At 37.7% G+C, this 19208-nt stretch overlaps 1 protein-coding gene across 4 annotated transcripts in view; it reads left to right on the top strand.

Annotated features, from left to right (window-relative positions):
- Positions 1-16786, top strand: part of RMDN2 (regulator of microtubule dynamics 2) — a 45704-nt gene extending 28918 nt beyond the window's left edge. For 3 of the 4 annotated variants that reach the window (XM_027681623.1, XM_027681622.1, XM_027681621.1), the window contains exons 8-11: positions 3850-3948; positions 5672-5725; positions 5814-5894; positions 15653-16786. In XM_027681623.1, coding sequence (XP_027537424.1) covers positions 3850-3948; positions 5672-5725; positions 5814-5894; positions 15653-15706 — 288 coding nt within the window. In that variant the 3' untranslated portion in view covers positions 15707-16786. Of the gene's footprint in view, positions 1-3849; positions 3949-5671; positions 5726-5813; positions 5895-6261; positions 6351-15652 lie in introns of all 4 variants that reach the window. The other variant, XR_003533924.1, reaches the window with a different exon arrangement.
- Positions 16787-19208: the final 2422 nt, after the last annotated feature.

The following is a 19208-nucleotide window of genomic DNA, read 5'->3' as shown; positions in this document are numbered from 1 at the left end:
GGCTGATGGTCCCTCAGGCCCTTTTTTCTCGCTCTTGATTGAGTGGGACTAACTCTTTGTATGGTAGCTGGGTAGCAATGAGTGACCCAATACATTAAAACTCATTATTCTGTGGAAACACAGTGTTCCTGTGAATTTTCAGGCTGCTGACAGGACTGACATCAGGGTTTAGGAGACCAAAAAACCAAAACTCACTTAACATTTGGAAATCATCTGTAGGGCATAGGCAATCTTCATTCTTTAATTTTCTTGTTGTTGTTGTTGTAGCTATTACTTGCTGCAGTAGCTGTTTTTCTTATTACTTTCTGCTGTCCTTTACCACTTTTGGAACATGCATTAAAGTGAAATCATGGTTCCACTGTAGTTGATGACAGTTACACTCTCTTTATATTTGATTTTGTATGGACCTCCAGATATACTTTGCACTATTGGAGTAACCTTTACTGTAGAAGTCAAATTTGCACTACACTAGAGCGTGCTGACCAGGGTTTCTGTTCCCTGTGCTTGCTCACACACAGAGAATGCTTAATAAAGTTAGGTGGTGTAGTAGGAATTGTTTCCATTTCACTGAAGGTGGTGTAAGATTTACTCTAATAAAGTTATTTCAAATTAAAGACTGTGCTTATGTGCATTGAGGGGAAGGGTATAATTTCCTATTCATCATTATTGCTCTGGGACACAATTCTGTGTATTGCATAAAACAGGTTCTTTTCCATTTGTCCCACCTCAGTATAGCAGGGTGCAGACAGATTCAGGTGGGGTACAGTTAAGCTGTTCTGTTGGGATTCACCTCAACTGTCTTCAGCAACCCACAAAGTATAATTGTCTGCACTCCTTTTGCAGTTAAAGGAAAAAAAGAAGAGAAAAAGAGGAGCGTTCATCCTAAGCTAATGTAGGAGAATTGGAATTGCCTAATGGAATTGCCTCTCTCTGTATTGACCACTCAAGGAAGCTGGACAGCTTGCGTAAACTAGGCACTTCATTTATGGATGGCTAGAGTTAGCTGCAATGAATACATCAAGCCACTGGCACATCAGTCTCACCACTCAAAACATTAGAGAACTCTCAGACTATCTCTGAAATAGTCACAAAGTGTAATGGTGGAGGGAGTGCACAGAAAGAAAGAAAACTCACTGTTGTCATGGAATCATAGAACCATGAAGGTTGGAAAAGACCTCTAAGAACCAAACACTGCAATGTTCACCATTAAACCATGCCCCAAAAGCCACATCCACACATCTTTGGACACATCCAGGGATAGCCATTATACCACTTCCCTGAGCAGCCTGTTCCAATCCCTGACTATTCTTTCAGTGAAGAGATTTTTCCTAATATCCAATCTAAACCTCCCCTGGTGCAACTTGAGGCCCTTTTCTCTGGTCCCATCACTTGTTATCTGGAGAAGAGACTGACCTCCACCTCCCTGCAACATCCTTTCAGTGCAAGTGGTTTTCTGTGAAACGTGCTTACATGCATTTCACTTTTAACGTTGTTTTATCTTGGTGAGATTTGTAAAATAAAAATGGCCAAGTGCATGTATGTTTGGGCTTTTTAAAAATTTGAATAGGGCAAAGCAGCACCCATGCCAGACAAAATAAAGACTAAAACCTCAGTAAATCAGTTCTGATTAAATCTCATAAGAAAATAAAACAACTGCCAGGAAGAACTTGTGTTTTCAATAGTTAATTATAACTCCACATGGAAAAACTGCAATTTTGTTTCCTCACTGTTGCATAACAGCAGACATGAGTGTGGTAATTGTATCTGTGTATCTCCAGGGTGTTGTGTGGTCTTGCAGAGAACAGTGTAAGCATATCCATTCCCTTTATTTTTTTTCTCCTCTCTTCCTCACTCTGTAAGCTACCTCTATGTGATGGACCTAGAAATATAGAAAGCCCCTTTCTCTTCCAAAAGAAGAAAGAACACTGCATCAGGAGATTAGCATGAAGAAAACAGCGCTATTGCAAAAATGCTTTTAATGACTGTTGCAGAATATGTCCTAGAAACTATATAACAGTGAGGGAAATGAAATGTGGAAAGAAACTATATACATAGCTACAATTTGAAGTTTTAAGGCAGTATGCTGAAGTTTGTAACACAGTGTGAAAGCACTGCAGGGGTAAATACCTTGTTGCTTCAGTGAGTAAGAACTCTAGGATTGCTGGAGAGCTTTTGTAAAAAATACTTTATTTCCTTAGAAGAAGCTTGAAGTTGGGACATGTGAGAGAGAATGAAAGCAAAAGCTTTATTTTCTTAATATTGTTTCTCTCTGGATTATCATTTTTAGTGGTTTTGTGTGAGATGTTCACTGACAGCATTTAACAAATAAGGCATTGGACCCTGCTGAACAACCAGCCAGACTTGTCCAAGATGCCTTCTGTCTCCAAGCAATGTTGCTCTTATGCAGCTAGAGACATTGGGACCAGATTAGAAAGCATGGTCCTATGAATTTTCCTGTTGCATGCTGACCTGTATTTCTTGCAATGGTATTTTTAGGGCAGATTGCAACAAGAAATACATAAAGCTTGGTGTCTATTCAAAAGAGAAGCATTCTAGTTGATGGCTGTGGATAATTCTGTGTGGGTGGATTCTTATATTTTACAATTATTAACTGACATCTACTGGATAATTGCTGGATTTAGGTGGAGAAGGTCGGGGGAGCAGCAACAGCCCTGCAGATATTGGGAAGTCAGGGAATGAGGCAGGAATAATCTAAAACTATCCAAAACCATTTTAATTTTTACAGCAGGAGGACCAACTTGACTTCAAGGCTGAACTCTGTTATTTGAATTGCAGCTCTTCTGAAAAGAGATGTCCATATGTGGCTCATATTTCATCTCCAGGTCTCTAATGAGGGGATCTCTTTCTTTTCCTGTGTATATCTCTTCTCTGTGTTGCCTCTGCATAGATCAGGCCAGAAAATACAGAACCTTGTTTTTTTCCCATTTTTCAACTCAGTTGTACTCAGTGACAGGAGCCATCAGTGCAGTGGTTCAAATACTTATGGAAAGGAAAAAAGTCCTGATTTTTCTTTACAGATGTGGTAGAAGTGTCCAAAGGAAAGTGGCTTCACTTCTCCATTTAAACAGGCTCTGCTCTTACGTTGCATTTCCTAGCAACTCCGCCCTTTGTTATAGATGTGAGGTGTGTTTTGCCGTGTTGGGGTGATGTAGCCAAGTACCTTATGGCAGTAACCAGAGCAGTTTCTGTCAGACGTATATGTAAGGGAAGAAGTCATGTGTGTTGTGTGGGAATATGACAGTTCCCTAAAGTCCTTTCTCAGCAGTCCATCTTGCTGAAATGAGAAGAGGTCTTAGGCAAGCGTTATTTGTCAGATTTGAAGAGAAAAAAACGAAACCTATTTTTTAACCGTGGCTGTCACCAGCTTCTGTGTAATAAATGAACTTGTTATACCAGCACCAAAAGCACTTACATTTTTACTGTAGCAACAGCTTTTCATAATGTTGAAAAGTTGTCAAGTACGTAGACTATCATGCTAAACTTTCTCTTGAAAACCTTAACAAGTTTCAAGCACTATTTCTAGCCTTCAGTTTTAAAACCAGGCAAGGTCTTATGAAACCTAAAATGTAGTTTAAGCTTTTTATATGGGAATAATCCATGTATCAAGGATCTTGGTGTTTTGTCATATGTGCACATTTTCCTGTTAACGGAATCCAAAATCCAAAAGACTGCTTTTAGCTGGCAAGTTTGCAGTATAAAGCATTCCTTTACAGGTTCTTTTGCAAAGTACGTCATGTAAGTAGTACAGTGCACAAGACAGTATTTACTGTAAAACTGAGAGGCAGCCCTGAAGACATCTGACTTTTTAATTTAATTTTTTTATTACAGGTAGCTCAGTTGTCTTGGATTGAAAAGAAGGTAGCTACTGCTCTCTTTGGGACTCCACCAACTTCAACAGTAGAAGAAGCACTGCAGAATTTCCTTAAGGTACGCCCTGGCCAACGGTTTTCCTTTGTGGCTGTTTACCAGCTGCTGTATGTGACTCTTGTCAAGAAGTCTGTTGAACAGATTGCGTTCAGTAGCTATAAATCCAGGGCTCTTCTAAACACCACTGAGCTTTCTAATAAAATATCTTTTCTTTTCTGTTTTAAAATTAGTTTGGAGATGACTGGCTAGCACCTTTCTTTCTTTTGTTTTGAGGATTCTTCAATTACTTGACATGGTTAATAGTTACTGAATATAATGTGAGATGGATATAGATTAGTTATATATGCTATTGAAACAAATTGATCATAGTGATAATTGATGATTTGCCCATTTCTGTAGAAGGGTTAACATGGGCAAGGAAAACTTAAACATTGTGATGCTTTTCTTTTTCTGATCTGAAGCTTTTTTTTGTTGAATTTCAGTAGAAGCGCTTCTTATTTGTGGAGATGAAATTACCTTTGTAGTGAATCAGAAAAGAAGACTATGTCATACAGGTCCATGTTCCTGGGCATTCTACTTGAACACACAGTTATGAGAAAACACCACATGAATAAAATAAATCTATCTTTCAGTGTCTTCTATAGGAATCAGTTCTGCTTCTGGAGCTGAAAAGTGTACAAGTTTTTCACTTGACTGAATTCAAAGCATAAACTTCCATCCTTACAATTACTTTCAGAAAGTTTCTCAAAGGATTGGACAGGCATATTTTGGTCACTTTCAGCAGTGCTTGTTTTCTCTGTTCTTAGTCTATTTAAAGATGGAATGGTCTCCTGAATTTTGGACGGTGCAATACATTGCCATCTTCTCAGTTTAAGAGATTTTGTCTTTAAGGTCACATTCCAAAAGTGGTAGGAATAATTTGAAACATTCACTTTAGCTTCAGGGCATTTTGTGGTGGGCTGCAGAGTGACTGTGGTTTTAAGTCATCTTCTGCAACAAAAATTAAATTACTGTCTAAAAGACAACTGTTTGGGTTTCTTTTTCAATTGTTTGATTCTACAGGGTTGTGGTGAAAGCAGCATTGTTTTGGTCCAAGGATTACAGCTACTGTAAATTTCACTGATGTAATTTTTCTCTCCAGAAGCTGTTTGTTGATTAAAACTGCTTCTTGGCTAGTAGATAGTTGGTAAGGTTTTTTACTCATCTTGCAAGCTTCTATGTCCTTGGTGTGTTTTAAAAGGAAGACATTCTTGAACTTTTTTAACAACCTGAACTTTTCAGAAGATAGTAGTGTGAAAAGAAATGTGTACCCAGAACTAGATGGTACGGGTCCGTGGAAGAGAAATAATTGTAAAGTTGATTAACCCAGTACTCGTTATGCAAAGTGTGAATGGTTGGTTGCTTTCTAATTTCTTTGACGAGGAAATAATTATTAATAATCTAGAGAGAGCAGTGTCATTCAAAAAGGTGCATGTATCTGATAAATCTTGTACAGAATGACCTGATGTCTTTACAAAGCATTTGAGAGAGAGGAAAGCAAGGAGTACAGAATATTTTTATGTGTTCAATGTCAGCACCTATTGTGCTTGGTCTAGGGTTTGAGTTTGGGGTTTTCTTGTTTTCTTTTTTTTGAATTGCTAAACAGATTGCATTACACACAGTAGGGACGATTCCGTCTGATGTTTGAGGAAGTGTAGTGCATTACTAAAAATGTTATGCAGACCACATAAATCCCATCACACAAGTTTTAAGTCTATTTTCTTTCCTGTTTTTTATTATCTAGGCAGAAGAAATGCATCCAGGATATTCCAAATGCAATTATGTGTATTTGGCAAAGGTAACCAAGTTCTTTTAAAAATAATGATTTGTAGACTCTGGTATTCCTACAGTGGTCTGATTGGAAACAAAATGTTTTTTCTTCTCAGTGCTATAAAGATCTTGGCCAGAAAAACAATGCACTGAAGTACTGTGATTCTGCGCTGTCAATTCTCTCAGTTACTAATGAGGTAGGTATTGAGAGTGATAACTTATTCCCTTGTGACTGCTCTCTTGTCTTTGGCATCCATTACTGCACTGTCGGTAATAACATAATGTTTCAGTTTTTCCTCTGAACACAGAACCTTCCTTTTTCCTCCACTCTAGGTTGTCTCATTACAGTTGTCTGTATCAACAGCTTTTAAAAAATCTTTGTTTAGGGAACTGTCAGGGACTTGTCTGTATCAGAAACTGAATTGCACTCTTTGTAATTCAACCCGCTTCATTAGACCATCTCAAGCATAAGGAGTTGAGTGTGTCACTCTATAGCTGTGCTGAAATTTTGCCCCAGACCTACATTTTTCTGAGTTGAAGGCATTCTGGATTTTTGCCCCACAGTCTCTGTCTCTGCTTCTGAAAGCCTCTGGTTTGTGATTCTTGTCAAGGACAGTATGTTCGCTGCAGCAGAGGAAGATGAGTTATTCAAGGTAACCTTTGTCTTCAACCACTGTGCAGTTAAGAGGCACAGTTCTTCCAGTTACATCTGCTGGAACGTAGGTTGTTCTAAGAGATTATTAGATTCCTCTTTAGGCCCTTCAGAGTGTTTTTATATATGTGAACACAATATTTCTACCAATATTTGAGAGATTTTAAGTTATTTAATTTCTCAAATATAAACCAAGTCATGGCAAGAAGGTTCACTCTGTCTGATCTCTGAAGCAAGTTCCGTAATGACTAACCTATGATTGGAAACATCTTACCATCCTAGAGTGTGACAAGTTCAAACCTGAGCTTTGTCAGCCTAAGGGACCCCCTTTGAGCACAGCAGATGTGGTACAGAGAGAGAGGTGATCTCAGAGACGAATTGGCCCTATCCCATTTAATTCTTTGAAGTTAAAGACCATTAAATAGCTCTGTAACTTGATTGACAATAAATGCTGTGTGTGGAGCACTAACATGTTTATGTCAAGTGTTCCTGCTGGGAAGAAAGTCCACTGTATGCCTCACTGCTCCTGGGTGGCCTTATTTTTTGGCCCAGGTTACAGTATGTACCAATCATAAATTAAGTAATCATTGCTTAAGTTCAGGGTTTCTTTAAATATGTATTGGTACAGATATGACATAAGCAATATTTTAACTCTGCTTTATTATTTACTTACTGTTAAAATATACCTTCAGCTTGCCTATTATGGGACATAGGAAAGACTGCTATAAATTGCCTGTTTAATACCCCATCACATTTCTTAAGTATTAGCAGACTTGAGAAGGAGGGGTAACCCTGAGGTGAGAGCAGGAATTCAGGAGCAGTCTGAGGGGTAGGTGTATGTATTCTGGCAAGCAATTTGGTCTCATGATGGTCATGAGAGTAAGAATGATACTGGTTAGTGAAAAGAAGAAAGAGCGTCAACTGGGCCCCAAAAATCTTCTGTCAATGTGAAGAAGACAAGATGATTTGACCTGTTCTGTTTTGACTAATTCTATAGATATCACAGATTTGTCTCCTTTATCTTGTTTACTTGTGATGTGTTTTGAGTGAAGTTTAGAAAAAAGAGTCCAGAAAAATATGGCATTAGGACAATAGTAAGTAATTTGATTTAAAAAAACCAACCAAGCAGTCAGCACAGGGTAAAACCAAGTGCACACTGAAAGGAATTACTGTGATATGAAGATCTGGAACACAAAGTCTGCTGATGCTGTTACCTCAGATCCCATCTGAATTCAAGTATTACATGTTGTTTTGGTTATTGTGTTAGAGAAGGACTGTTAGTGATTTTTGGAAAATCATGTTGGAAATGAAGTGGTTCGGGGCTTGGAGCTGTACGTAGAAATAACATTTAGTCAGATTAGTTTAAGGGAGGGAAGAGATTGTGATAAGACTAAGGAGACATTAGGGAGACAGCAATAAATGGATGCTGATAAAGTGCCTGAATTGACTACAGCCTTGTAGAAGATGAGGTTCGTGGTCTGAAACAAAAAGCACAGGTCAGCAGCAGTCAGGATTTCTTTCAGTTTGCCACAGCACAGGATCTCAAGATTGTCAGCAGCATGGTATGTTGTCAGAGTCATGTGAAACCCATCATTCCCAAGTGTAATCATGTGAGTTTTCTCTCTTTCTTCAAGCAGGGGAATTCCTTTATTGTTTTTAAATGTTGGCTCCTATTGAGAAACATGTATTTGTATAAAGGCATAAAATCAGGAGCAGACTGAGAGACAAAGCTGCTGGAAAGGTGCCACATTGAGGAAATGTATAGTATTTCATGATACAAATCATCCTGCAGAAAAATAATCATAGACAGTGGTTTACTTTATATTGCTTCTGAGCATCCACAGTTTCCAGTGACTTCGGGGAACCAGAGGTGCTTGGCACCAGTAAAGTAGCCCATAGCTCATTTTAATCCTCGGGTCAAATTCTCAGCTGCTGTAACTCAGGACACTTCTTTGACCCTTTCTCTAGGATTCATTTTGTGTAACATTTTGAGTTAAGTGATATTATTTTTGACTTGAATGTTGTATCACATCCAAATATCCCTTCTGTGCATCTGCCCTACTACTTACAGGAATATGTTTTAGTTCAAGGGGTAAAGGGGCTTCCAAACATAGCTAATTCTTGTTAAAGAAAAAAAGATCAGATGGCCAGTTTCAACCCTTTTATAAGTCTTAAAAAGGTTACCACAGAAATTGTAAAAGAAGAAACAGTTCTGCTTGAACAACTCCTGTAAGTCCTGTAATTTAAGAGTTACAGGATGATTTTTAAAATTAGGACAGTTTTTAAAAATAGTTTGGCACATTTTTAACCTAACAGTCTATGCATTATTTTTATTTTAAAAGGAAATATGTGAGTTTTGGTGAAAATTACATCTGGAAAAACAAAACTGGTGTAACAGTGCAACTTAAGAGACCTTTTTCTATCCTCTCTACTCTAAACAAAAACCTCCAATGAATCATACAGTTCTTCCTTGGCCGTAAATACTGTCATACTGTAGAGTGGTGCTTCACTGCTGGAGGTGCATGGGACATTAAATTGTCCAGTTTTTCTCTAGTTGCTATCCAGGTGGATAACCTCAGGGTCCTGGGAAATATTTGCCCCTTCAGTAAAAGAGATCCTAATGTTCAGGGCTGCTGTGAGTTATTGTGAAGTGCTTCACAGCTGTTCTATTCATCTAGTGGATGTTGTGTTACCCTTACTGAGACACGTTACTTTGTAGTGTGCTCAAAGCCTTGGTGAGTGTGACTACATGAAGGGCTGTTGAAACCAGATGTGATATACTACTGAGATGGAACAAGATTACTTTTTTTAAATTTGAAGACAAAAATGAAATTTAATTTTGAAAACACGAGTGTCTGTCTTGCATATAGGAAGGCAAAACATGTGTGCGTGTGTGTGCGCGTGGTTAAACACATGGTGCTTTGCTTGTAAGGGGAATAAGACACTAATTTCTTGTTTGTAACAAAGATTGTTGGGTACTTTCAAGGCTGGAACTTGAAGAAAATTCAAGTCTCAATGTAGTATTATAAAGTATAATAATCAAGAAATTTTTTCTTGTATCTGGTGACAAGCGTGGGTATGAGAGTGAACTCTCTGCTTGTAGGATCAGTAAGCTCACCACAAAGGAATTAACAGCCTAGCAGAGAAAGAGGTTAAAATCTCCGGTCTCTTTTTAAAAAATGAATGTATAAAGCAGCAGTTACCTTACAAAAAGTATAGTCTTGGAAGAGATGAAGACAGCAAAGCAGGAAAAATGCAAAGGAAATCTATTTGCACTGAGAGTTACTGAAAGTCTTACTTAAAATGCAGATAAAAACTTCCCTGAAGCTTAGACTTTTACAAAATTATTGGTGATTTAAAACACTCGGTCCTTCCCAGCAAGTACAAATTATGGCAATTCAGAATTGAAATTAACAAGTGAGAGAGATTTAGATGTTACAGAAATTGATCACTATGGCATTCACTTCTTACAGGTGTAGAATGGCAGGAAGCAGAGACTTGTTAAAGACTCTGCCTTCAGCCTCAGTGACATCTGAAACTCATGTGGAACAGGAGGTAAATGTAATAATAGGCAGGAACAATGGCTGAATGTATACACAGGATTGCAACTGCTGAGGAGAAATCATGCCCATACGATTTTCTTACACTTTTTTTTTACATCACCATAATCTCCCTGGTTATTAATTTCATTTTTAATATTGTCAGTAAGGAAAAGAGTAGGAGTTACAGGGGGATGGAAGGGAGGTCAGAGTATAAACTTCAGCACCCATCAGCTGTTCCTATTACAACAAACCATTTGTTTATCTGGATTTTCAAGATTCTTCAAGAAATATTACTCTAGCCACCATATGTAGCAGTCCTTGCTGTGATATTTCCAACAGATATCATTTGAAGCTGCTGTGGTAATCTGTCCTTCTAAGTAAGTTTTTGAAGAGAAAAAAGTAATTTTCTTTTGCTTTTAAAGTGAAGGGTATGAATTATGACTTGTTTGTGAAAAAACTACCAATTGAAACTATGTGAATAATATGGTTTAACCTTATAAAAATGTTTTTGTTTGCTCATCAAACAGAACGTTTTCTTTTCTCAACATCTTCATCTTAATACAAAATGCCATTCTTTTCAGAGCATACTTGTTGCTTTAGATTTTATGCACATTTGTTTTCCAAATGACCAGCAAAAGTTGATGGTGTTTCAATTGCAAAATAATGGAAGTGTCAGATTTGTGTTAATTTTAAATTCTAAGCTATTGTTTTCCTTCTAATACTGTTCGTGGAGTTGAACAAGAATTTTCTGATAGCTACCACCAACCAAAAAATAAAATATCTTTTGAATATACTTAAAAAATTATTCCTTGATTAGTCGTTTTGTATACTCTCAATGTGAGTGCTTCAAGCTCAGGGAATACACTTTTTAAAATCTCATTAGAAAGAGATCAGATTTTAATCTGTAAAATGCTGGGGGAAAATGAGACGTTTGATAAAGAGTTGCTAAAAGAATTTGAAACTGCCTATATTTGCACTTCAAAGAATACAGTCTATATTTCTCTATCTTAGTGATTAGACCAATTTTCTATCTGCATGTTTTTTAAGCTTTGCCAAAAGGTTTGTTTGCACTGTCTGCTTATTCTTTCTCTCCCTCCAAAAACAATTCCAAAAAGTGATGACGATTATTTTTGTGGTGTCATAGTTTCATACATAAGGATAAAGTCTATCCTGATGAATACCAAGCTTATCATATTTGTGATTAAACTGTCTATCACAAAGCATTCATTTCAACATTCTATCAAAGGTAACACAGGTTTAGCATAGCTCTTGGTACCACAAGACTGATCAGCTGATGATTCCTCAAGGTGCGGAGTGTTATCTCCTCTGCTGGCATGCGGGGCAGGGGCATGATGCAGGGGCAGAGTGGGAGAAATGTTCACAGAGGTGGTGGTGCACTGCAGGATTGCAAAAACCTATTTTTAATTTTTGTAGTTTAGCTGGGTCAAATTATGCCTCTAGGATCTTGAAATATATGGTCTTGGACTCAATATGCAGGGTGAAGGAAAGCCTCGACAGGCATCTTTCTGAAGGGGCTGTACCTGGGCATGATTGTGTTCAAGCTGTTTCAGCAATAACTGTGCAGAAAGAAAAGCTGTAGGTCCCATCATGGTAGGGGCAGCAGCCAGACAGAAAGAGAAGGAGGGGAATGTCTTGAACACCAAAAGCTCCACATTGTGTACAATAGTAAAAGAAAGCCAGATTATAGGTGAAACTTAGTCTTTTAAATTAGAAAAGAACTAGTGGATAAAAATTTTACATGACTGTTTATTATTCTAGATTGTATTCTGCTGTTTTCTAACTTTTGAACAGCAGTCCTTGAACTAGCTGAACTGTTTATTCACAGACTTCTGGATGTTAAAGGGTATTTTTTCCCTCTACTTGAAGTAATTTCCAAAAATGTGTAATTATTATCAGCTACATATTTTAAAGCTGTGCTTGCCTTAATCCTAAAGGCCTTGAGAAGTTATGATTAATCCCCAGAGGCAGATACTAAAAATGTGAAAGAACATAAAATGCCCTAACTTGTGACATACAGCAGTCATTTAGAAACTGGCAAGTGGGTGATTGCATTGTGTATCGAAATATCTAAGGGGAAAAAATGGTATTATGCAATTTTTAGTGCCCACTACAGTCACATCATCTGTGAGAGTTGATCATGAACCTGAGAAGGGATAGCGTTTAGCTTTGTGTGATTTATATTGTCCACAAGAGCTTTTGCTCTCTAATTGACAATCCTTGTGCATGTGTGGGAGTCTCTTCTGTTACAGTCCAGGATTTCTCCTGGAGCTGCAAGGGAATGATACAGCTGTACCCGAAAGCAGGAGTGTCTCTCAGCACCTCATTGCTGTTACTGCGTATCAGAGTACAGCTTTGGACCACCCTTGCAGCTCAGCTCGTTTAATATACCAATCTGCCCCGCTGACTTCAATGAAACCCTACAGGATGCATGTCAGTTTGGGATTTGGCAGTGGTTGCATACAATTATGTTTTTGTTGGCTGGTGTAACCATTTTGGTTATGGTCATGGGGGTGTATCGTTCTCTGTTGACAGTTGGGACTTTGTCAACAAGTGCACACATGTGCAGTGCCTGGGTTGAGTGTGTTCAGTGCATAAGGAAATAATTGTCAGAGATGTAAAATCACTATCTTTCTGTCTTTGCTTTAATTGCCATTTAATTTTTACATGCACATTTATGTGTGTAAGTCTGTGTGTATATGTATATTTATTGGTAAATTTTTTTCAGCAGAAATGAACTGTCAAAATGTGGACTACTTCCAGTTAAGCTAACATTCTCTTTTTCCCACCAGCTCTGTCTTCCTTCTTGCGCTTATTTTCAACTCCCTCTCTTCCCCTGTTCAGTCCCTGGCCTCCTAGGTCTGTTTTTTCATGTGAATATCTCCTGTGAATGATGAAACATAAAAGCAACTAAATAGGAAGAAGGAAAAATACAATCTCTGACCCTGTAATTTGAATACCTTTTGTGTAGCAGTTTGCAGAACATTTTGAACTCCTATTCAACTCTGAAAATGATATAAGTGTTTAATAAATGCAAGCCTTGACAGTAGAAAGTCAAGGTTGAAAATGGCGTATTCAGTCAGTGCTGAACTAAGCCTCAGGGTGAACAAATGGGACTGACGCAAATATATTGCATTCTTCCTACGACTTGCACCTCTTCCTCTGCCTGCCACATTCTAAAGGGAGATCAGAGCCTGCCTGTCTTAAAAATAATTAAAAAAAAAAAAGCCAACCTTACTGTTCATTTTCAGAAAGCCACAGACCCAGAAATCAACAAGGAAGAGAGTTGGCCAAATAGAGGATTTATGGCTTTGTCTTTCCATTAACAGTCAAGCTTTGGGCATTAATGAAGTTTTCACCCTTAAACCTGGAAACTGGTGCACTGAACAGAATCCTAGCTTCTCTCTCCTTTTAGAGTGACACACCTCTTGGTCTGGAAGGACTCTATTCAAAGGTGACATCATAGTTCCCTTCACTGACCATTCTCAGCCTTGTTTTTAATACCATTACTGATTTTTTCAATGCTTTTGCCATATGAGTTCTTATTGACTGGAAGCTGTGGGCTCAATTAATTCAGCCAGTTAAGTAGTTTGCAACAATAATAATTCCTGCTTTTACTGATGTAATCTTGTTTAGAACTGGCAAACCAGAGGTAGAACGCTTTGCACGTTTGCAGTTTCTTCTCCAGACAGTTCTTAGAACAGTCATGGGTTTGTTCCATTCTTTTTCCTAAGCCCAAAGGAAGATTCAGGGAAGATTGCCCAATATTTCTGAGACCTTTGCGACTTTTAAAGCTCATTGCCCAATACAATCCTTCACTTCTAAGCAGAGAGACAATTATACAAAGTTGTTTGGAGATATATTTTTTAAATGCTGTATCCTGCAAAGTAAGTAAAGAGTCCCATGAAATGCTGAATATCATTCAGATATGAGAAAACCTGCATCTTTACAATTTTCAGCTTAGAAAAGTGTCAAAAGAGTAGAACCAGATAAAATGAAACTTGTCCATTTCTGAATACCATGGGACAATATCTGGCTTTTTACTTTTTTGTTTAATGGAGTTTAGAATCATTTTCACAAGTCGACCACAGTCAGTACAGGAAAGAGTTTATTTTCCCTGATTTAAGCAAGATATTGATACAAATTTAGAGTTTTCCAATTTTTATTGAAAGCAATGGGTTGGTGCTCCAGGCAGCCAGTAGTGACGTGGAGTTTAAGGGGTGCGGAATTCAGTGTGACATTTCCTTCTGTTAGAGTATTTTGGCAAGAGCTTGCTGGCTTTGCAGTGTGTGCCTTTTAAGGCCTCTGATAAATGATTAGGCAGATAGTTTAGCCTATTGTTGCCAGTAGGAGTAAGGCAGTGACTCCAAGAGAAGTGTCCAGCTAATGTATTAATGCCTTAATCCAGACCAATAATATAATGTAGTTTGACATGTCTGGCATATGGTTTCTATCATCTCAATATTCTTCTCTGTTATTCCATGACATTTTAGACAACTAAGCAAAATAAAGAGAAGCAGGAATTTCTTCACCCATAAAATATATTTTAAAATGTCCTGTATTTTGTTCCAGCTCTTTGGTTGATTGGATAATGAAGTGATCCTGAAATTCAGTGATTACTTCATTGACTGTCTACAGTATTTTCTTTCAGAATTGCCTGTGGCATTGTCACTACTGGTCCCTGTCATTGGAAATACTTGCATAAAATCTATGATGTGCAGGTACTTTTCACTTGCACTGTTAAGTACCCATGGGTGCATGTGTTTGAACTCTTACCAACCTTCAGGTATCAGGTGCTGACTTTTGAGAAATGTGGTTTTAAACCAAGGTGCAGTTTGCAAGCTAGAAGTTTTGCAGTAGTGACTAAAGCAAGTGGATTATATCCAGGGACATTTAAAAATAAGTAGGATAATGGAGTTTTTGTGCTGTGGTTACATACTGCCATGCATGTACCCCTTTCCAACCATACATGGAATAGCCAAAACATATGCCACTAGTTACCTGTGAGAGAGTCTGTGGCCTGGGTTTGGTTTAAAGTCCCATGCAAACTGTGCACTTAACACTGGCCTAAAAGAAGCCTTTCCCTTCTGCCTCAGGAGGTGCAATATAGTGTTGGCTCTGAGCACAGCAGATCACTTCCTTGTTGCTCCCCCATCGGCTCCACTCTTCCCAGAGCCCAGTAGCGTAGGCAGAGCCCACCAACACTGGTCTGGAAGATATTGAGGGTGTAGTCAGTCCGTGGTGGCTATTACAGGTAGGTATGGCTGTATGCACTGAAACCACAATCTAACCTATGTCATTAATTACATTTCCCAATGTTTTCTTCTTAGTTTCATAATAAATCGTTCGCAAACATCACAGAAATATGTTTAGAAAAAACTGAACGCAGTTGGGTTGCAAGATTATGTCAGGTATAAAGGAAGGCAATACTTTATGCAAAGTACACCAATAAAAGTTATATCCCAAGCTGAAAAGCTTACTGGTCTGTTGAGAAGGCTATTTGTCAGCTAACATTTTAAGTGCTTTAACAGAGCTGTAAAGGGAGGGCTGCCACCTGGCTCTTGTTTTCACTTTATTTTTGTATTCACTGATAAATTAACTTACTATGCGGTCTTTATATTTTGTGGCTGTTGCAGTTTTGTGTTATGTCTGTTGTGAGTAAAGAAATGTGGATAGGCAAGTATTAGGCGAATGAAGGGATTTATCCTATCTAAGTTGATGCATGATTGTCTGTTTCTTTCAGGATAAAGAGGCCCAGAAAGACTTAGAGGCTTTACTTCTCACTCTGAAGCTCTGATACCACGTGCTTTTTAACTCCTCATGCTGTAACAAAATTGTAAACCTAAAATGGGAATCTACAGGGTCTGGAAACTGCAAGTGAATTTCAGCTAAGTCAATGGGAAAACAGTCATTGATTTTGGTTGGCATGGATCATGACCTTTATGCATTTGGTGATTATGATATGAAAATAATACACTGATTTTTGATTATTTATAATCTTGTTCTGAAGTGTAATTTTAGATTGCTGACACTGTGAGTCTGATTCTCCACTGCTGGCAATGGACATACTGGGGGTTAGAATGCAAAATGCATAATTCTCACTCTTCGAAAGATGAATGAACTACTACGTGATGGCAGCATAGAACTGTGTGTAGCATAAACAAACAATGTTTCTATAGTAAATTATATCAACCAATTTACACAGATGTGTACAGAAGAAAATCATGAATATTTATGTTTACACATTTCTCTACTCTTATAAAATTATAATCTTGATGAAGTTAAAGAAAACTGTTGCCTCTACAAAACTCTTTTTACTTTAAACCTACTGTTAATTTTACATTGAAATGGGAAAATTTTATCAATTAAATATTAAAGCTTTAATTTATTTGTAACATCAAGTACAATATTAAAGATCAGACCAATGAAATTATGTGGTTTAGATTAATATATGTGATATTTAATAGATTAGTATCAGGACTTCCATCAAGTTTGTGAATTCTGGCTCTTTCTCTTTGAAGAGTTGCCTTGCGTGGTGGCATCAGTGTGTCTTTGGAAAACCTAGTCCAACGTGTGTCCATCATTAGCCTTTTATATCATTTATGTAGCATAACCTGTACGTAAAAATAGACTACTTAACGACCTACTACTTCTGTCTGAGTGTGTAGGACAGCAGTGCTTGCAATAAAATGTAACAGCTGGGGAAAGAATTTCCATTCACCACTGGACTGATCCAGAATTCACCAAAGTCTGTAAAAGAATAAAAGCCAATTTTCATTGGCTTTTAATTCAGGATCCTAATTTAGATGCAGGGAATGTATCTGGAATAAGTATGCATTTCTGTTAAAGGAAATAAAATTGGATAAGGACAACTACATATTCCTGTGATCTATTTGATGTGTAAGATAACATGGTTTATGGCAAAAACAGGAAGATCTTCACAAATTGAAATATGCATTTTAATTGTTTTTAATGTTTATTCTGTGGAAAAATAGTTTCTATACATCTTTCTCAATTCAAGAATGCTTTTATTTTAATACACAATTTCAGAGAGAAGGGGAAATACCGTGAAAGATAAATCCTATCAAACAGTTTCTTCTGTGACAGAATGTTTTGATTCACACAGAATAATTGACTTGTGAACATAGAAGCTGGAAAAGTGACACAAAAGACTTTACCAAAGGGGCTTTTGGTAAAGTCTGCTTTTGACATTTTCATAGCCAATGTAGAAAGCATAGTTTAAATGGATCTACAAGAGTTTTTTGTACTAGGGTTGTTGTTAACAATTCACTGTCACCTAGGAAGATTTAGTAAGAAGGCCTTTACTTAAGTCAGTTTTATGCTAATTTATATACTTTATAAAACAAATTGGATTATGCAATAGATACCTCATTTACAAGTAATTATTGATTATAAAGCCTGAAAGTGTATCAGAGGAATAGATTACAACAAGAAGTTATTTAAATTAGTTGCTGAAATTAAGTGACATAAGTAGGATTTGCATTAGTTAGGGCAAATATAAGGTGTTGAATTCAAGTAAATAACAGAAAGAGGATGGAGGAGACCTAACTGGTTATGGCAATTCTGTGGAAAAGGACATGCGGATTCCAGTGAATGGCAAATTAATCATGGGTCAATAATGTCATGTTTTTGTGAAAAAGCATATTTCATGCTAGACTGAATGAATAAGCATATCCCATTAAATTCACATGAAATAACCTTTTACTCTAATTAGGCCTAATAAGGTCTAATGAAGTCTGAGCTGGGATACTATATCTGGTTTCAGGCACCACACTTCAGAGAGGTTGGGGGCTAGTTGGAAAGAGTCCAGTGGAGAGAGACAAGAAAGATGAGAGTGCTAGACAAGATTATTTTGTATGTAGAAATTGAAAGAATTTGGTGTGTTTAGTCTGCAGGAGCAGGGACTAAAGGAGTATTGACATTTGCAAAAAGCTATTGCAGAGAAGACAGTAAAAAAACAACCCCAAACCTTGTTCTCCAAACTCCCTGTTCATAGAACAAGTGGTAACTGCCTACCTTCAGATTAGGCATTAGGAGAAAATAATCCTGCTGGTAACTATGCAAAGCCCTGCAATACATTTTCTGAGAATATTATAAGATCATTCACTTAAATTTTAATATAAAAGTTAAATAAGACTTTAAACGTTGGCAGTGCTTTAGACACAGTTCATCCTCTGGCAGAGGTTGGACTAGATGACTTCTTAAGATCCCTCCTGGCCTTGCCATCCCTGGGGAGCGCATGACTCCAGATCCCTACAAGCCACAGGCACTCCTGCTGGGGTTCAGAAGTTGGTGGGCTGTTTGCACACACTGGCTCTGCATTTGGGCCCAGAGTAGGAAATGAGTTTGTACTCTGAAACATTTACCAGCATGTTTCAAGACTTGAAGTTAAAGACATGCATCATGTCTGCCCTTGACTTTATTTATCACAAATGTGGTTTTAATCCACAGGGTCACACTTTTAAATGAAATTTCTGATTTTATAAATTAAATTACCCATCTTTCTTTCTAGCCTTCCGAATTAAGCCCATTCTTCTGTTTTAATTTTGGCTCGCTACTAGTCTATGTGTAGAATCACAAAGTAACATCTGAGAGAGAAGAGGCTGGTTTTAATTATTCATTCTAAGTTGTCTTTGGTAGTTCACAGAAATATTCCTCACACAGGTAAGACACTGCTGGTTTATGCAGCTGAGATATTTTGTGCTTTTAACAGTTTTATTAGTTAGTGTACATGAGCATTCTCAGTTTTTTTGTTTCCACTTTGCTAATCTGAGAACTTTTAAAATTGAAGCATGTTCCCTAAATTGTTCCCTAATTGCTCCTTGGAATAAAGCTTTTGCATTTAGTTGTAGGCCTAGGCTATCTGTTCTCTGTGTCATACCAGCTGGAGAAAAAGCAAGCATAGCTCCAGAGGGCCATATGTTTTCTTTTTTCTTTAAAATATCCACAAGCAGACAGTCACTTCCGTAGTTTTGTCTCCATGGAGGAACTAGATTCTGTGATTCTCTGAGTCTGTATTAACCCCTGCGGGCTTTTAAGCCATATGGATCAGAGACTACAGGCTTCCTGAAGCCACGGTGCCTGGGCTGTGGTACCCACAACTCCTTCAGTTCTTCTGCTGTGGGATCTCGTTTGGTCTCTGCTCCGTACAAACACTGTAAATTACCTGGTGGAATTTGTCTCTTTACATACTTTTAAAAGGTGAATTCTGGGGGCCTTGGTCTGGTACCAGGATTCACGTGCTTCATTGCAGTTAAAACTACTAGTTCTGCCTTCCT

Source organism: Neopelma chrysocephalum, unplaced genomic scaffold, assembly GCF_003984885.1.
Source record: "Neopelma chrysocephalum unplaced genomic scaffold, ASM398488v2 Primary Assembly neopelma1_61, whole genome shotgun sequence".
Lineage (NCBI taxonomy): Eukaryota > Metazoa > Chordata > Aves > Passeriformes > Pipridae > Neopelma > Neopelma chrysocephalum.
The sequence above is the reverse complement of the archived record's forward strand: the minus strand, read 5'-3'. Positions and strand labels throughout refer to the sequence as shown.